General features: G+C 47.3%; 1 protein-coding gene across 1 annotated transcript in view; it reads left to right on the plus strand.

Annotated features, from left to right (window-relative positions):
* The window catches only part of bnip2 (BCL2 interacting protein 2), an 83,204-nt gene that overhangs the window by 33,780 nt on the left and 28,899 nt on the right, over positions 1 to 20,525 (plus strand). The window contains exon 5 of the mRNA XM_071405110.1: positions 13,571 to 13,765. Within this exon, the coding sequence (XP_071261211.1) occupies positions 13,571 to 13,765 (195 nt within the window). The remainder of the gene's footprint in view (positions 1 to 13,570; positions 13,766 to 20,525) is intronic.

Raw genomic sequence — 20,525 nt, forward strand, 5'->3', positions numbered from 1 at the left:
CTCGTTCCATTCGACGAAAATACCAAAAAGTATCCGTAATGTTCGTAGAAACATGTCAAATGTTTTTTATAATCAATCCTCAGGTTGTTTTTAACAAACATAATCGATAATATTTCAACCGGACCGTAACCTATTCAATAAAAGAGAGAGCTACCCCTCTCGCGCGCAGGAACCAATCAGAGGACACCTCACTAGTTTTGAAAAATCTTGTTCATTTTTCAAAATAAAAGCCTGAAACTATGTCTAAAACCTGGTCACAGCCTGAGGAAGCCATTGGAAAATGAATCTTGTTGATACCCCTTTAAATGGAGGAAAGACGGGCCAGGAAAAAATATATATATCACTTCCGGGTTAGATTTTCTCAGGTTTTCGCCTGCAGAATAAGTATTGTTATACTCACAGACAATATTTTGACAGTTTTGGAAACTTTGGAGTGTTTTCAATCCTAATCTGTAAATTATATGCATATTCTACGATCTGGGCCTGAGAAAATGTCCGTTTACCTTGGGAACGTTATTTTAAGAAAATAAAAAAATCTGACCCCTAGCGCTAAGAAGTTCATCTTACATATAAAACCTTATTTGTTCATCGAAAATTGTGAATAACTCACCACAGGTTAATGAGAAGGGTGTGCTTGAAAGGATGCACATAACTCTGCAATGTTGGGTTGTATTGGAGAGTCTCAGTCTTAAATCATTTTCCAACACAGTCTGTGCCTGTATTTAGTTTTCATGCTAGTGAGGGCCGAGAATCGCCTCTCACATAGGTACGTGGTTGCAAAGGGCATCAGTGTCTTAACAGCACGATCTGCCAAGGCAGGATACTCTGAGCGAAGCCCAATCCAGAAATCTGGCAGTAGATTCTGATTAAATAACATTTTCACAGAACCGCTTGTTGTAATTTCGATGAGTCTCTCTTGTTCAGATATCGGTAAGTGGACTGGAGGCAGGGCATGAAAGGGATGACGAATCCAGTTGTTTGTGTCATCCGTTTGGGAAAGTACCTGCGTAACTGCAAACCAAACTCACTCAGGTGCTTCGCTATATCACATTTGACATTGTCCATAAGCTTGAGTTAATTTGCACACAAAAAATCATACACTGATGGAAAGACCTGTGTGTTGTCCTTGTTAATGCAGACAGATAAGAGCTCCAACCTCTTAATCATAGCCTCAATTTTGTCCCACACATTGACTATAGTTGCAGAGAGTCCCTGTAATCCTAGATTCAGATCATTCAGGCGAGAGAAAACATCCCCCAGATAGGCCAGTCGTGTGAGAGAAAACATCCCCCAGATAGGCCAGTCGTGTGAGAAACTCGTCATCATGCAATTGGTCAGACAAGTAAAAATGATGGTCAGAAAAGAGAACTTTAAGCTCGTCTCTCAATTCCAAAAAACGTGTAAATAATTTACCCCTTGATTACCAGCGCACTTCTGTATGTTGTAAAAGCGTTACATGGTCGCTGCCCATATCATAATGCAGAAAATACAGGAGAGTTCAGGGGCCTTGCTTTAACAAAGTTAACCATTTTCACTGTAGTGTCCAAAACATATGTCAGGCATTCCCTTGGCAGCAAGAGCCTCAGTGGTTGTTGCAGTGTACCCAAGTGGCGTCGGGAGCAACTGTTTGCACATGCGTTACCACTCCACTATGTCTCCCTGTCATGGCTTTTGTGCCATCAGTACTTAAAAAAATATCCTCTCCTGTTGTGGTTTGCAGAAGAGGATGTCTTCCTTAATTGACCCCCCATAAACCTAACAGACATATACCAGGAGCGGTGCCAGCCCACCAATTCACTGGCTTGTATGCGAAGCAGTAATTGTTTTAAAACATCTCTTGCCATGTCCTGTATGCTCTAGTCGGCTGGCCCTCGCTACATATTCGTCGCCAGACCCACTGACTCCAGGTCATCTATAAGTCTGTGCTAGGTAAAGCCCCGCCTTATCTCAGTTCACTGGTCACGATAACAACACCCACCTGTAGCACGCGCTCCAGCAGGTGTATCTCACTGATCATCCCCAAAGCCAACACCTCATTTGGCCGCCTTTCCTTCCAGTTCTCTGCTGCCAGTGACTGGAACGAATTGCAAAAATCACTGAAGTTGGAGACTTTTATTTCCCTCACCAACTTTAAACATCAGCTATCTGAGCAGCTAACCGATCGCTGCAGCTGTACATAGTCCATCTGTAAATAGCCCACCCAATCTACCTACCTCATCCCCATACTGTTTTTATTTTATTTACTTTTCTGCTCTTTTACACACGAGTATCTCTACTTGCACATCATCATCTGCTCATTTATCACTCCATTCCTGTTAATCTGCTAAATTGTAATTATTCGCTCCTATGGCCTATTTATTGCCTTACCTCCTCATGACTTTTGCACACACTGTATATAGACTTTCTTTTGTCTACTGTGTCATTGACTTGTTTATTGTGTTATTGGCTTGTTTATTGTTTACTCCATGTGTAACTCTGTGTTGTTGTCTGTTCACACTGCTTTGCTTTATCTTGGCCAGGTCGCAGTTGTAAATGAGAACTTGTTCTCAACTAGCCTACCTGGTTAAATAAAGGTGAAATAAATAAATAAAATGTCACTGATGTGTTGTGGAACGGTGTTTGTATGTATAGTTTTTTGGGCCTTTTCCCCCAGCCATATCCGTGGCAGCAGGAAGAATTAAGTCCTCCACAATGGTATGGGGCTTGCCTGTCCTAGCCCCTCGGTAGCTCACCATATAATCCTCCACAATGGTATGGGGCTTGCCTGTCCTAGCCCCTCGGTAGCTCACCATATAATCCTCCACAATGGTATGGGGCTTGCCTGTCCTAGCCCCTCGGTAGCTCACCATATAATCCTCCACAATGGTATGGGGCTTGCCTGTCCTAGCCCCTCGGTAGCTCACCATATAATCCTCCACAATGGTATGGGGCTTGCCTGTCCTAGCCCCTCGGTAGCTCACCATATAATCCTCCACAATGGTATGGGGCTTGCCTGTCCTAGCCCCTCGGTAGCTCACCATATAAAACGGTTCTAGCCCTTTCTTAGTAATGATATCTGTTGCTTTTATACATGTCTTACTACTCGAAAGTCGTCTTAATTCTTGCTCAGAAAACTCCTGTGGTTTATTTTTCAAATTGTCATGTTTTGTTTCTAAATGTCCGCGCGAGAGTTGTGAGAGAGTACTTTTGCACATATAAAACGCTGTGGCTGAGGAAAGGCACTACTCCCAATATAAGTGAACCCAAATCAATGTAGTTCTCATCATATTTGCGCCTCTTCGATGGTCCAACGTCCCTGTCTGTTGTTCGGTGCTTTCCCGGGTAATGGGGCAGTAGCTCTTCGGCTGCATCAGATTCACAACTGTCAGTGTCCATGCTAGCTGGGCTAACAACAAATGTAGAATTACTGATGCTAGCATTGGATGTTCTCGTGGAAGCAGAACAACTTGTGTTGTCGACAGGTGCAGGTGTAGTACTGCTGGTAGTAGCAGTACTACCAGTAGAGCTGATATGTGTCTCTATGGATGCGGGCCTTACTTTTTTTAACCATTTATCCATTTTCGAACGAACGGAATGAGCAGCAGCTACGTTTGGCTACATGCAGACCGTTAGTGGAATTCCCGCAAGAGAGTAATGGTTAATGTGATTGGATGTTGTGTTGTTATTTCACTGAACACTAGATGGTTTAATTGTATTTTTGGCAGTGAAACAAGGCTACTTGTTTCAAACCTCACCCAAATGTATAGCCCCGTTGGAAAATATAAATGGACTGTTTGTAAATGTGAAGAAATATTTTTGTCGAGATGGTTTGTCGAGATAGGTGTGGAATAACTTAACTTGACTGGCCTGCACAGAGCCCTGACCTCAACCCCATCGAACACCTTTGGAATGAATTGAAAAGCTGTCTGCGAGGCAGGCCCAACCACTTAGTGCCCAACCTGACTAATGCTCTTATGGCTGAATGGAAGCAAGTCCCCACAGCAATTTTCCAACATCTAGTGGAAAGCCTTCCCAGAAGGGTGGAGACTGTAGCAAAGGGGGGACCAACTCCATATTAATGCCTTCCCAGAAGGGTGGAGACTGTAGCAAAGGGGGGACCAACTCCATAATAATGCCTTCCCAGAAGGGTGGAGACTGTAGCAAAGGGGGGACCAACTCCATATTAATGCCTACCCAGAAGAGTGGAGACTGTAGCAAAGGGGGGACCAACTCCATATTAATGCCTTCCCAGAAGGGTGGAGACTGTTACAGCAGCAAAGGGGGGACCAACTCCATATTAATGCCTTCCCAGAAGGGTGGAGACTGTAGCAAAGGGGGGACCAACTCCATATTAATGGAGGCTGTTATAGCAGCAAAGGGGGGACCAACTCCATATTAATGCCTTCCCAGAAGGGTGGAGACTGTAGCAAAGGGGGGACCAACTCCATATTAATGCCTTCCCAGAAGGGTGGAGACTGTAGCAAAGGGGGAACCAACTCCATATTAATGCTTTCCCAGAAGGGTGGAGACTGTAGCAAAGGGGGAACCAACTCCATATTAATGCCTTCCCAGAAGGGTGGAGACTGTAGCAAAGGGGGAACCAACTCCATATTAATGCCTTCCCAGAAGGGTGGAGACTGTAGCCAAGGGGGAACCAACTCCATATTAATGCCTTCCCAGAAGGGTGGAGACTGTAGCAAAGGGGGGACCAACTCCATATGAATGCCTTCCCAGAAGGGTGGAGACAGTTACAGCAGCAAAGGGGGGACCAACTCCATATTAATGACCATGAAGGGTGGAGACTGTAGCAAAGGGGGGACCAACTCCATATTAATGCCTTCCCAGAAGGGTGGAGACTGTAGCAAAGGGGGGACCAACTCCATATTAATGCCTTCCCAGAAGGGTGGAGACTGTAGCAAAGGGGGGACCAACTCCATATTAATGCCTTCCCAGAAGGGTGGAGACTGTAGCAAAGGGGGAACCAACTCCATATTAATGCCTTCCCAGAAGGGTGGAGACTGTTATAGCAGCAAAGGGGGGACCAACTCCATATTAATGCCTTCCCAGAAGGGTGGAGACTGTTACAGCAGCAAAGGGGGGACCAACTCCATATTAATGCCTTCCCAGAAGGGTGGAGACTGTAGCAAAGGGGGCACCAACTCCATATTAATGCCTTCCCAGAAGGGTGGAGACTGCAGCAAAGGGGGGACCAACTCCATATTAATGCCTTCCCAGAAGGGTGGAGACTGTAGCAAAGGGGGGACCAACTCCATATTAATGCCTTCCCAGAAGGGTGGAGACTGTAGCAAAGGGGGGACCAACTCCATATTAATGCCTTCCCAGAAGGGTGGAGACTGTAGCAAAGGGGGGACCAACTCCATATTAATGACCATGAAGGGTGGAGACTGTAGCAAAGGGGGGACCAACTCCATATTAATGCCTTCCCAGAAGGGTGGGGACTGTAGCAAAGGGGGGACCAACTCCATATTAATGCCTTCCCAGAAGGGTGGAGACTGTAGCAAAGGGGGGACCAACTCCATATTAATGCCTTCCCAGAAGGGTGGAGACTGTAGCAAAGGGGGGACCAACTCCATATTAATGCCTTCCCAGAAGGGTGGAGACTGTAGCAAAGGGGGGACCAACTCCATATTAATGCCTTCCCAGAAGGGTGGAGACTGTAGCAAAGGGGGAACCAACTCCATATTAATGCCTTCCCAGAAGGGTGGAGACTGTAGCAAAGGGGGGACCAACTCCATATTAATGCCTTCCCAGAAGGGTGGAGACTGTAGCAAAGGGGGGACCAACTCCATATTAATGCCTTCCCAGAAGGGTGGAGACTGTAGCAAAGGGGGGACCAACTCCATATTAATGCCTTCCCAGAAGGGTGGAGACTGTAGCAAAGGGGGGACCAACTCCATATTAATGCCTTCCCAGAAGGGTGGAGACTGTAGCAAAGGGGGGACCAACTCCATATTAATGCCTTCCCAGAAGGGTGGAGACTGTAGCAAAGGGGGGACCAACTCCATATTAATGCCTTCCCAGAAGGGTGGAGACTGTAGCAAAGGGGGAACCAAATCCATATTAATGCCTTCCCAGAAGGGTGGAGACTGTAGCAAAGGGGGGACCAACTCCATATTAATGCCTTCCCAGAAGGGTGGAGACTGTAGCAAAGGGGGAACCAACTCCATATTAATGCCTTCCCAGAAGGGTGGAGACTGTAGCAAAGGGGGGACCAACTCCATATTAATGACTTCCCAGAAGGGTGGAGACTGTAGCAAAGGGGGAACCAACTCCATATTAATGCCTTCCCAGAAGGGTGGAGACTGTAGCAAAGGGGGAACCAACTCCATATTAATGCCTTCCCAGAAGAGTGGATGCTGTTACAGCAGCAAAGGGGGACCAACTCCATATGAATGCCTTCCCAGAAGGGTGGAGACTGTAGCAAAGGGGGGACCAACTCCATATGAATGCCTTCCCAGAAGGGTGGAGACTGTAGCAAAGGGGGGACCAACTCCATATTAATGCCTTCCCAGAAGGGTGGAGACTGTAGCAAAGGGGGGACCAACTCCATATTAATGCCTTCCCAGAAGGGTGGAGACTGTAGCAAAGGGGGGACCAACTCCATATTAATGCCTTCCCTGAAGGGTGGAGACTGTAGCAAAGGGGGGACCAACTCCATATTAATGCCTTCCCAGAAAGGTGGAGACTGTAGCAAAGGGGGGACCAACTCCATATTAATGCCTTCCCAGAAGGGTGGAGACTGTAGCAAAGGGGGGACCAACTCCATATTAATCCCTTCCCAGAAGGGTGGAGACTGTAGCAAAGGGGGAACCAACTCCATATTAATGCCTTCCCAGAGTAGTGGAGGCTGTTACAGCAGCAAAGGGGGGACCAACTCCATATTAATGACCATGAAGGGTGGAGACTGTAGCAAAGGGGGGACCAACTCCATATTAATGCCTTCCCAGAAGGGTGTAGACTGTAGAAAAGGGGGGACCAACTCCATATTAATGCCTTCCCAGAAGGGTGGAGACTGTAGCAAAGGGGGGACCAACTCCATATTAATGCCTTCCCAGAAGGGTGGAGACTGTAGCAAAGGGGGGACCAACTCCATATTAATGCCTTCCCAGAAGGGTGGAGACTGTAGCAAAGGGGGGACCAACTCCATATTAATGCCTTCCCAGAAGGGTGGAGACTGTAGCAAAGGGGGGACCAACTCCATATTAATGCCTTCCCAGAAGGGTGGAGACTGTAGCAAAGGGGGGACCAACTCCATATTAATGCCTTCCCAGAAGGGTGGAGACTGTAGCAAAGGGGGGACCAACTCCATATTAATGCCTTCCCAGAAGGGTGGAGACTGTAGCAAAGGGGGGACCAACTCCATATTAATGCCTTCCCAGAAGGGTGGAGACTGTAGCAAAGGGGGGACCAACTCCATATTAATGCCTTCCCAGAAGGGTGGAGACTGTAGCAAAGGGGGGACCAACTCCATATTAATGCCTTCCCAGAAGGGTGGAGACTGTAGCAAAGGGGGGACCAACTCCATATTAATGCCTTCCCAGAAGGGTGGAGACTGTAGCAAAGGGGGAACCAACTCCATATTAATGCCTTCCCAGAAGGGTGGAGACTGTAGCAAAGGGGGGACCAACTCCATATTAATGCCTTCCCAGAAGGGTGGAGACTGTAGCAAAGGGGGAACCAACTCCATATTAATGCCTTCCCAGAAGGGTGGAGACTGTAGCAAAGGGGGGACCAACTCCATATTAATGCCTTCCCAGAAGGGTGGAGACTGTAGCAAAGGGGGGACCAACTCCATATTAATGCCTTCCCAGAAGGGTGGAGACTGTAGCAAAGGGGGGACCAACTCCATATTAATGCCTTCCCAGAAGGGTGGAGACTGTAGCAAAGGGGGAACCAACTCCATATTAATGCCTTCCCAGAAGAGTGGATGCTGTTACAGCAGCAAAGGGGGACCAACTCCATATTAATGCCTTCCCAGAAGGGTGGAGACTGTAGCAAAGGGGGGACCAACTCCATATTAATGCCTTCCCAGAAGGGTGGAGACTGTAGCAAAGGGGGGACCAACTCCATATTAATGCCTTCCCAGAAGGGTGGAGACTGTAGCAAAGGGGGGACCAACTCCATATTAATGCCTTCCCAGAAGGGTGGAGACTGTAGCAAAGGGGGGACCAACTCCATATTAATGCCTTCCCTGAAGGGTGGAGACTGTAGCAAAGGGGGGACCAACTCCATATTAATGCCTTCCCAGAAAGGTGGAGACCGTAGCAAAGGGGGGACCAACTCCATATTAATGCCTTCCCAGAAGGGTGGAGACTGTAGCAAAGGGGGGACCAACTCCATATTAATCCCTTCCCAGAAGGGTGGAGACTGTAGCAAAGGGGGAACCAACTCCATATTAATGCCTTCCCAGAGTAGTGGAGGCTGTTACAGCAGCAAAGGGGGGACCAACTCCATATTAATGACCATGAAGGGTGGAGACTGTAGCAAAGGGGGGACCAACTCCATATTAATGCCTTCCCAGAAGGGTGGAGACTGTAGCAAAGGGGGGACCAACTCCATATTAATGCCTTCCCAGAAGGGTGGAGACTGTAGCAAAGGGGGGACCAACTCCATATTAATGCCTTCCCAGAAGGGTGGAGACTGTAGCAAAGGGGGGACCAACTCCATATTAATGCCTTCCCAGAAGGGTGGAGACTGTAGCAAAGGGGGGACCAACTCCATATTAATGCCTTCCCAGAAGGGTGGAGACTGTAGCAAAGGGGGGACCAATTCCATATTAATGCCTTCCCAGAAGGGTGGAGACTGTAGCAAAGGGGGGACCAACTCCATATTAATGCCTTCCCAGAAGTGTGGAGACTGTAGCAAAGGGGGGACCAACTCCATAATAATGCCTTCCCAGAAGGGTGGAGACTGTAGCAAAGGGGGGACCAACTCCATATTAATGCCTTCCCAGAAGGGTGGAGACTGTAGCAAAGGGGGGACCAACTCCATATTAATGCCTTCCCAGAAGGGTGGAGACTGTAGCAAAGGGGGGACCAACTCCATATTAATGCCTTCCCAGAAGGGTGGAGACTGTAGCAAAGGGGGAACCAACTCCATATTAATGCCTTCCCAGAAGGGTGGAGACTGTAGCAAAGGGGGGACCAACTCCATATTAATGCCTTCCCAGAAGGGTGGAGACTGTAGCAAAGGGGGAACCAACTCCATATTAATGCCTTCCCAGAAGGGTGGAGACTGTAGCAAAGGGGGGACCAACTCCATATTAATGCCTTCCCAGAAGAGTGGATGCTGTTACAGCAGCAAAGGGGGACCAACTCCATATTAATGCCTTCCCAGAAGGGTGGAGACTGTAGCAAAGGGGGAACCAACTCCATATTAATGCCTTCCCAGAAGGGTGGAGACTGTAGCAAAGGGGGGACCAACTCCATATTAATGCCTTCCCAGAAGAGTGGATGCTGTTACAGCAGCAAAGGGGGACCAACTCCATATTAATGCCTTCCCAGAAGGGTGGAGACTGTAGCAAAGGGGGGACCAACTCCATATTAATGCTTTCCCAGAAGGGTGGAGACTGTAGCAAAGGGGGGACCAACTCCATATTAATGCCTTCCCAGAAGGGTGGAGACTGTAGCAAAGGGGGGACCAATTCCATATTAATGCCTTCCCAGAAGGGTGGAGACTGTAGCAAAGGGGGGACCAACTCCATATGAATGCCTTCCCTGAAGGGTGGAGACTGTAGCAAAGGGGGGACCAACTCCATATGAATGCCTTCCCAGAAGGGTGGAGACTGTAGCAAAGGGGGGACCAACTCCATATTAATGCCTTCCCAGAAGGGTGGAGACTGTAGCAAAGGGGGGACCAACTCCATATTAATGCCTTCCCAGAAGGGTGGAGACTGTAGCAAACGGGGGACCAACTCCATATTAATGCCTTCCCAGAGTAGTGGAGGCTGTTACAGCAGCAAAGGGGGGACCAACTCCATATTAATGACCATGAAGGGTGGAGACTGTAGCAAAGGGGGGACCAACTCCGTATTAATGCCTTCCCAGAAGGGTGTAGACTGTAGAAAAGGGGGGACCAACTCCATATTAATGCTTTCCCAGAAGGGTGGAGACTGTAGCAAAGGGGGGACCAACTCCATATTAATGCCTTCCCAGAAGGGTGGAGACTGTAGCAAAGGGGGGACCAACTCCATATTAATGCCTTCCCAGAAGGGTGGAGACTGTAGCAAAGGGGGGACCAACTCCATATTAATGCCTTCCCAGAAGGGAGGAGACTTTAGCAAAGGGGGGACCAACTCCATATTAATGCCTTCCCAGAAGGGTGGAGACTGTAGCAAAGGGGGGACCAACTCCATATTAAAGCCTTCCCAGAAGGGTGGAGACTGTTACAGCAGCAAAGGGGGACCAACTCCATATTAATGGAGGCTGTTATAGCAGCAGAGGGGGGATCAACTCCATATTAATGCCTTCCCAGAAGGGTGGAGACTGTAGCAAAGGGGGGACCAACTCCATATTAATGGAGGCTGTTATAGCAGCAGAGGGGGGACCAACTCCATATTAATGCCTTCCCTGAAGGGTGGAGACTGTAGCAAAGGGGGGACCAACTCCATATTAATGCCTTCCCTGAAGGGTGGAGACTGTAGCAAAGGGGGGACCAACTCCATATTAATACCTTCCCAGAAGGGTGGAGACTGTAGAAAAGGGGGGACCAACTCCATATTAATGCTTTCCCAGAAGGGTGGAGACTGTAGCAAAGGGGGGACCAACTCCATATTAATGCCTTCCCAGAAGGGTGGAGACTGTAGCAAAGGGGGGACCAACTCCATATTAATGCCTTCCCAGAAGGGTGGAGACTGTAGCAAAGGGGGGACCAACTCCATATTAATGCCTTCCCAGAAGGGAGGAGACTTTAGCAAAGGGGGGACCAACTCCATATTAATGCCTTCCCAGAAGGGTGGAGACTGTAGCAAAGGGGGGACCAACTCCATATTAAAGCCTTCCCAGAAGGGTGGAGACTGTTACAGCAGCAAAGGGGGACCAACTCCATATTAATGGAGGCTGTTATAGCAGCAGAGGGGGGATCAACTCCATATTAATGCCTTCCCAGAAGGGTGGAGACTGTAGCAAAGGGGGGACCAACTCCATATTAATGGAGGCTGTTATAGCAGCAGAGGGGGGACCAACTCCATATTAATGCCTTCCCTGAAGGGTGGAGACTGTAGCAAAGGGGGGACCAACTCCATATTAATGCCTTCCCTGAAGGGTGGAGACTGTAGCAAAGGGGGGACCAACTCCATATTAATACCTTCCCAGAAGGGTGGAGACTGTAGTAAAGGGGGGACCAACTCCATATTAATACCTTCCCAGAAGGGTGGAGACTGTAGCAAAGGGGGGACCAACTCCATATTAATGCCAATGATTTTGGAAGGAGATGTTTGACCAGCAGGTGTCCACATACTTCAATCAATCAATCAATCAATTTTATTTTATATAGCCCTTCGTACATCAGCTAATATCTCGAAGTGCTGTACAGACACCCAGCCTAAAACCCCAAACAGCTAGTAATGCAGGTGTAGAAGCACGGTGGCTAGGAAAAACTCCCTAGAAAGGCCAAAACCTAGGAAGAAACCTAGAGAGGAACCAGGCTATGAGGGGTGGCCAGTCCTCTTCTGGCTGTGCCGGGTGGAGATTATAACAGAACTATGCCAAGATGTTCAAAAATGTTCATAAGTGACAAGCATGGTCAAATAATAATCATGAATAATTTTCAGTTGGCTTTTCATAGCCGATCATCAAGAGTTGAAAAACAACAGGTCTGGGACAGGTGGCGGTTCCATAACCGCAGGCAGAACAGCTGAAACTGGAATAGCAGCAAGGCCAGGCGGACTGGGGACAGCAAGGAGTCACCACGGGCGGCAGTCCCGACGCATGGTCCTAGGGCCCAGGTCCTCCGAGAGAAAGAAAGAGAGAAGGAGAAAATTAGAGAGAGCCAAGATTTTCAAAATTTTCATAAATGACAAGCATGGCCATGGTGGGTTTGTGCCCATAGGCGACGTTGTTGCCGGTGATGTCTGGTGAGGACTTGCCTTGACAACAGGCCTACAAGTCCTCAGTTCAGCCTCTCAGCCTATTGTGGACAGTCTGAGCACTGATGGAGGGATTGTGCGTTCTTGGTGTAACTCAGGCAGGTGTTGTTGCCATCCTGTACCTGTCCCGCAGGTGTGATGTTCTGATGTACTGATCCTGTGCAGGTGTTGTTACATGTGGTCTGCCACTGCGAGGACGATCAGCTGTCCGTCTCCCTGTAGCCCTGTCTTACATGCTGACCAGACCGGACACGACACGTGCGCGAGCGTCGCAAACGAAATTTAGAAATCCATGTTATTCAATTATTGCACCCACACTGCTTGCGTGCGCCAACGAGCATCTGCGACACCAAGGGCTAAAATAGATGTCGTTCCTATTTCTGACGCAGATCGCGCTGCAAGTCCTGCCTCTCCCATCTCCTCATTAGTTTATAGAAGCAGGTACCCACGTGCCATCTCCTCATTGGTTTATAGAAGCAGGTACCCACGTGCCATCTCCTCATTGGTTATACCCACGTGGGTGATAGAAAGACGAACTGTTTTGCCGGTAGTCGTGGTAATACAATGAAAGTTTAGATCACGACACGCATATGTGTTTAGATGCGATCACCGTATAATTTAAATGATGAAAAAGCTTGGAAGGAGGAGAGATGACTAGAAACGATTCGGTTGGCCGTTTTATGTGTGGATTAATTGTCGGAGTAGAGGTCCTTGAGCATTTCAGGTAAAATAACAACTCAATGTTTATATCCCAGGACAAATTAGCTAGCAACAGCAAGCTAGCTAAATAGGACAAATTAACGTTAGCTAGCAAGTGCAAGCTAACTAGCTAAATTACCATACATGTTTAATGCTTTTCGACCTGTCATTGGTTCAGAGTTTGTTTTGATATTTTAACCTGCGTGTCGTGATCGCGTTTGGTGTGGGGGGGCAAAATAAATTTATGCACGATAGCGCACGATGGCGCATGCCCGCAGCCGGTTTGGGGAAGGTGTTAGGCATCTCACAGTACGGACATTGCAATTTATTGCCTTGGCCACATCTGCAGTCCTCATGCCTCCTTGCAGCATGCCTAAAGCACGTTCACGCAGATGAGCAGGGACCATGGGCATCTTTCTTTTGGTGTTTTTCAGAGTCTGTAGAAAGGCCTCTTTAGTGTCCTACGTTTTCATAACTGTGACCTTAATTGCCTACCGTCTGTAAGCTGTTAGTGTCTTAACGACCGTTCCACACGTGCTTGTTCATTAATTGTTTATGGTTCATTGAACAGTGTTTAAACCCTTTCCAATGAAGATCTGTGAAGTTATTTGGATTTTTACAAATTATCTTTCAAAGACAGGGTCCTGAAAAAGGGACGTTTCTTTTTTTGCTGAGTTTATTTTCTCCAGCTCTGCAGGCTATGTAATGTGTATATATTTTCTCTAGCTTCTGAGAGGGGTAAGGTATCTAGGCTAGCCTATATCTAACTTCTCTCTCCTCTCCCAGCTTCTGCAGGGGGCTATTCTGCTCTGAGTGGTGGTAAGAAGACTAAGAAGAAGCTGGCTGCCCCAGACATCAGCCTGACTCTGGATCGGAGTGAAGGATCTCTGCTGTCTGATGAGCTGGATGAGGAGAGTACAGAGCTAGACCTGGATGATATAGACACACCATCTGACAACAGTAATGAGTTTGAATGGGAAGGTATGGACCTGTCACATGATGTACTTGTATAACATTAGGTAGTTGTAACATAATGTGAATGCTCCAGTATGGTTCCACCCAACCCTGGCCTTTTTGTGTCGCGTTGATCTGAACGTTCTGACCTCCCAACGGCAGTCAAGCACCCAACTGGCTAGATAGCCTGACCACCCCTCTGACCACCCCGTTCTGACCACCCTACGGCAGTCAAGCACCCAAGCTAACTGGCTAGATAGCCTGACCACCCCTCTGACCACCCCGTTCTGACCACCCAACGGCAGTCAAGCACCCAAGCTAACTGGCTAGATAGCCTGACCACCCCTCTGACCACCCCGTTCTGACCACCCCGCTCTGACCACCCAACGGCAGTCAAGCACCCAAGCTAACTGGCTAGATAGCCTGACCACCCCTCTGACCACCCCGTTCTGACCACCCAACGGCAGTCAAGCACCCAAGCTAACTGGCTAGATAGCCTGACCACCCCGTTCTGACCATTTTACCTGCCCTAGCAGAGCTGGTTAGGCTGTTTTCATTTTATCCAGGGCGTTTGTGACTAACTGTGCTGCTGGCAACATTTTAATTACGCTTTTTTGCCCACATTTACTGGCCATATTTAATGGGTGTTCATCGTTCGTAAATTTCAGTTATTCTGCGCTCTGGCACACTCAGACGAGAGTGCTCTGAAATCTGAGTACATGGCCAGACTGAATTTACGAACGTACCCGAAATGGTTACTTGCATAACCAATCAGTTTCAATATAGCTAGCTAACATCAGGCTTTAACTAGCCAAGCAAATGCCTCTGAGATACCAATAATAAGATCATACACGTAACGTTAGCTAGCGAACCAGCCAACCAACGTTAGCTAGCTAGCTAACAGCACACTTTAACTTGGAAAGGAAACAACTTTGTCAAAATTAGAATTGTGTAATATCTGAAAATGTAGCCGTATACATCATGGTTGGACACTTCTCCCTGTCACGGAAGCCATGGTTGCCCTTAGTTTGAAGATGTAATCCAGATCCTCGTGTTTTCTCATCAGACTCTAATTCCACTGATTTACAAACTGGGTCCTCCAGAAAGTGGAGAGCAACACTGATGCAGTTCTACTTCTAAACTAAATATATATATAAAAAAAAAAGTATGTTAGACATACTACACATACTAACCAGCTCAAATAGACAGAAGCCTGCTATATGTCAGACCAACGGACTCCTCTCTCGGCATGTCCAGCCCACTCATTATCTCAGCCAATCATGGCTAGCAGGAAGGTTGCCGACTTTTTCTGTGGCTAAACCAAAAAGGCTCGTAATTTAACAATTTTATTAGTATGTACAGATGGCATACGAGTTTGTTATTAAGGCACATGAAAGGTCACATGTTCGAGAAGACAATTCTTTAAAACAAAACAACGCATTTTGATAAAAAACCAGGCCAGGCCCAAATCCCCGACACTCGAAGAAGGAGAAGGCGGTGCTATAGAGGCCGGCGCGCGGTAACCTTGATGAGACAACTGCGGCGAGTGAATAAATCGTCTTTACCCTCTGTTTTTTTGGCTTATAGAAAGGTGTACATGTATGCCGATGACTCAAGTGTTATATTAAGTCCGCAAGCTAGATCCCTGCATTGTCTCATTTAAGATCTAGTTAACTTTTCTGGCCTCTCTGGACTAAAACCTAATTAAGGTAACTTTACCGTATTACGTATTGGATCTTTAAAAAAACACAACTTTTACATTACCCTGCAGTTTACCTATAAAATGGGCTGACGGTGAAGTAGACATTACAGTGCATTCGGAAAGTGTTCAGACCACTTGACCACATTTTGTTAAAATCTTATTCTAAAATTGATTAAATATTTTTTTTCCCTCATCAATCTGCACACAATACCCCATAATGACAAAGGGAAAAAACTGTTTTTTAGGGTTGTTTGCTTATTTAAATATTTTTTTAAATGCATTTTATTACATTTACATAAGTATCAAGATCCTTTACTCAGTACTTTTGTTGAAGCACCTTTGGCAGTGATTACAGCCTCAAGTCTTCTTTGGTATGACGCTACAAGCTTGGCACACCTGTATTTGGGGAGTTTCTCCCATACTTCCTTGCAGATAATCTCAAGCTCTGTCAGGTTGGATGGGGAGCGTCGCTGCACAGCTATTTTCAGGTCTCCAGAGATGTCCGATCGGGTTCAAGTCCAGGCTCTGGCTGGGCCGCTCAAGGACATTCAGGGACTTGTCCTGAAGCCATTCCTGTGTTGTCTTGGCTGTGTGCTTAGGGTCGTTGTCCTGTTGGAAGGTGAACCTTCGCCCCACCCCAGAGGTCCTGAGTGCTCTGGAGCACGTTTTCATCAAGGATCTCTGAACTTTGCTCTCTTCATCTTTCCCTCGATCCTGACTAGTCTCCCAGTCCCTGCAGCTGAGAAACATCCCCACAGCATGATGCTGCCACCACCATGCTTCACCGTAGGGATGGTGCCATGTTTCCTCCAGATGTGACACTTGGCATTCAGGACAAAGAGATCAATCTTGGTTTCATAGGACCAAAGAATCTTGTTTCTCATTGTCTGAGAGTCCTTTAGATGCCTTTTAGCAAACTCCAAGCAGGCTGTCATGTGCCTTTACTGAGTAGTGACTTCCGTCTTGCCACTCTTCCATAAAGGCCTGATTGGTGGAGTGCTGCAGAGCTGGTTGTCCTTCTGGAAGGTTCTCCCATCTCCACAGTGACCATCGGATTCTTGGTCACCTCCCTGACCAAGGCCCTTCTCCCCCAATTGCTCAGTTTGTCCGGGTGGCCGGCTCTAGGAAGAGTCTTGGTGGTTCTAATTTTCTTCCATTTAAGAATAATGGAGGCCGCTGTGTTCTTGTGGAACTTCAATGCTGCAGACATTTTTTTGGTACCCTTCCCCATATCTGTGCCTCGACACAATCCTGTCTCTGAGCTCTACGGTCAATTCCTTTGACCTCATGGCTTGGTTTTTGCTCTGACATGCACTGTCAACTGTGGTACCTTATATAGACAGGTGTGTGCCTTTCCAGATCATGTCCAATCAATTGTACTTACCACAGGTGGACTCCAATCGAGTTGTAGAAACATCTCAGGGATGATCAATGGAAACGATGCACCTGACCTCAATTTCATGTCTCATAGCAAAGGCACTGAGTACTTGTATAAGTAAGATATTTCTGTGTTTTTATTAATACATTTCCAAAACTTTCATAAAACCTGTTTTCGCTTTGTCTTTAAATGGAGTATTGTGTAAATTTAGTAAAAAATAATAATTTTAGAATAAGGCTGTAACGTAACAAAGTGGAAAAAGTCAAGGGGTCTGAATACTTTCTGAATGCACTGTACTTGATAATCATATCCTAGAAGACCAGTGGTGGCAAAGGTACCCAGTTGTCATACTTGAGAAAGTCACCCAGTAAAATACTACTTGAGTAAAAGTCTAAAAGTATTCGGTTCTAAATATACTTTATCAAAAGTAAATGTAATTGCTAAAATATACTTAAGTATCAAAAGTAGAAGTATACATCATTTCAAATTCCTTTTAAGCAAAGCAGATGGCACCATTTTCTTGTTTTTAAAATGTATGGATAGCCAGGGACACACTCCAACACTCAGACATCATTTACAGATAGCCAGGGGTACATTCCAACACTCAGACATCATTACAGATAGCCAGGGACACACTCCAACACTCAGACATCATTTACAGATAGCCAGGGGCACACTCCAACACTCAGACATCATTACAGATAGCCAGGGGCACACTCCAACACTTAGACACCATTACAGATAGCCAGGGGCACACTCCAACACTCAGACATCATTTACAGATAGCCAGGGGTACACTCCAACACTCAGACATCATTTACAGATAGCCAGGGGCACACTCCAACACTCAGACATCATTTACAGATAGCCAGGGTCACACTCCAACACTCAGACATTATTTACAGATAGCCAGGGCACACTCCAACACTCAGACGTCATTACAGATAGCCAGGGGCACACTCCAACACTCAGACATCATTTACAGATAGCCAGGGACACACTCCAACACTCAGACATCATTTACAGATAGCCAGGGGTCCACTCCAACACTCAGACATCATTTACAGATAGCCAGGGGCACACTCCAACACTCAGACATCATTTACAGATAGCCAGGGCACACTCCAACACTCAGACATAATTACAGATAGCCAGGGGTACACTACAACACTCAGACATCATTTACAGATAGTCAGGGGAACACTCCAACACTCAGACATCATTTACAGATAGCCAGGGGCACACTCCAACACTCAGACATTATTTACAGATAGCCAGGGGCACACTCCAACACTCAGACATCATTTACAGATAGCCAGGGGCACACTCCAACACTCAGACATCATTTACAGATAGCCAGGGGCACACTCCAATACTCAGACATCATTTACAGATAGCCAGGGACACACTCCAACACTCAGACATCATTTACAGATAGCCAGGGGAACACTCCAACACTCAGACATCATTACAGATAGCCAGGGACACACTCCAACACTCAGACATCATTTACAGATAGCCAGGGGCACACTCCAACACTCAGACATCATTACAGATAGCCAGGGGCACACTACAACACTCAGACATCATGTACAGATAGCCAGGGGCTCCTCCAACACTCAGACATCATGTACAGATAGCCAGGGGCACACTCCAACACTCAGACATCATTTACAGATAGCCAGGGGCACACTCCAACACTCAGACATCATGTACAGATAGCCAGGGGAACACTCCAACACTCAGACATCATTTACAGATAGCCAGGGGAACACTCCAACACTCAGACATTATTTACAGATAGCCAGGGGCACACTCCAACACTCAGACATTATTTACAGATAGCCAGGGGTACACTACAACACTCAGACATCATTACAGATAGCCAGGGGCACACTCCAACACTCAGACATCATTACAGATAGCCAGGGGCACACTCCAACACTCAGACATCATTACAGATAGCCAGGGGAACACTCAGACATCATTACAGATAGCCAGGAGAACACTCCAACACTCAGACATCATTACAGATAGCCAGGGGCACACTCCAACACTCAGACATCATTTACAGATAGCCAGGGGCACACTCCAACACTCAGACATCATTTACAGATAGCCAGGGCACACTACAACACTCAGACATCATTTACAGATAGCCAGGGACACACTCCAACACTCAGACATCATTTACAGATAGCCAGGGGAACACTCCAACTCTCAGACATTATTACAGATAGCCAGGGTCACACTCCAACACTCAGACATCATTACAGATAGCCAGGGGCACACTCCAACACTCAGACATAATTTACGCGTAGCCAGGGGCACACTCCAACACTCAGACATCATGTACAGATAGCCAGGGCACACTACAACACTCAGACATAATGTACAGATAGCCAGGGGTACACTTCAACACTCAGACATCATTTACAGATAGCCAGGGGAACACTCCAACACTCAGACATCATTTACAGATAGCCAGGGGCACGCTCCAACACTCAGACATCATTTACAGATAGCCAGGGGCACACTCCAACACTCAGACATCATTACAGATAGCCAGGGGCACACTCCAACACTCAGACATCATTTACAGATAGCCAGGGGCACACTCCAACACTCAGACATCATTTACAGATAGCCAGGGGCACACTCCAACACTCAGACATTATTTACAAAAGATGCATTTTGTGTTTAGTGAGTCTGCCAGATCAGAGACAGACGGGAGGACCATGTGTTTAGTGAGTCCGCCAGATCAGAGACAGACGGGAGGACCATGTGTTTAGTGAGTCCGCCAGATCAGAGACAGACGGGAGGACCATGTGTTTAGTGAGTCCACCAGATCAGAGACAGACGGGAGGACCATGTGTTTAGTGAGTCCGCCAGATCAGAGACAGACGGGAGGACCATGTGTTTAGTGAGTCCGCCAGATCAGAGACAGACGGGAGGACCATGTGTTTAGTGAGTCCGCCAGATCAGAGACAGACGGGAGGACCATGTGTTTAGTGAGTCCACCAGATCAGAGACAGACGGGAGGACCATGTGTTTAGTGAGTCCGCCAGATCAGAGACAGACGGGAGGACCATGTGTTTAGTGAGTCCGCCAGATCAGAGACAGACGGGAGGACCATGTGTTTAGTGAGTCCACCAGATCAGAGACAGACGGGAGGACCATGTGTTTAGTGAGTCCACCAGATCAGAGACAGACGGGAGGACCATGTGTTTAGTGAGTCCACCAGATCAGAGACAGACGGGAGGACCATGTGTTTAGTGAGTCCGCCAGATCAGAGACAGACGGGAGGACCATGTGTTTAGTGAGTCCACCAGATCAGAGACAGACGGGAGGACCATGTGTTTAGTGAGTCCACCAGATCAGAGACAGACGGGAGGACCATGTGTTTAGTGAGTCCACCAGATCAGAGACAGACGGGAGGACCATGTGTTTAGTGAGTCCGCCAGATCAGAGACAGACGGGAGGACCATGTGTTTAGTGAGTCCACCAGATCAGAGACAGACGGGAGGACCATGTGTTTAGTGAGTCCACCAGATCAGAGACAGACGGGAGGACCATGTGTTTAGTGAGTCCACCAGATCAGAGACAGACGGGAGGACCATGTGTTTAGTGAGTCCACCAGATCAGAGACAGACGGGAGGACCACGTGTTTAGTGAGTCCACCAGATCAGAGACAGACGGGAGGACCA

This window comes from Salvelinus alpinus, chromosome 6 (genome assembly GCF_045679555.1).
Source record: "Salvelinus alpinus chromosome 6, SLU_Salpinus.1, whole genome shotgun sequence".
In the NCBI taxonomy this organism is placed as follows: Eukaryota; Metazoa; Chordata; class Actinopteri; order Salmoniformes; family Salmonidae; genus Salvelinus; species Salvelinus alpinus.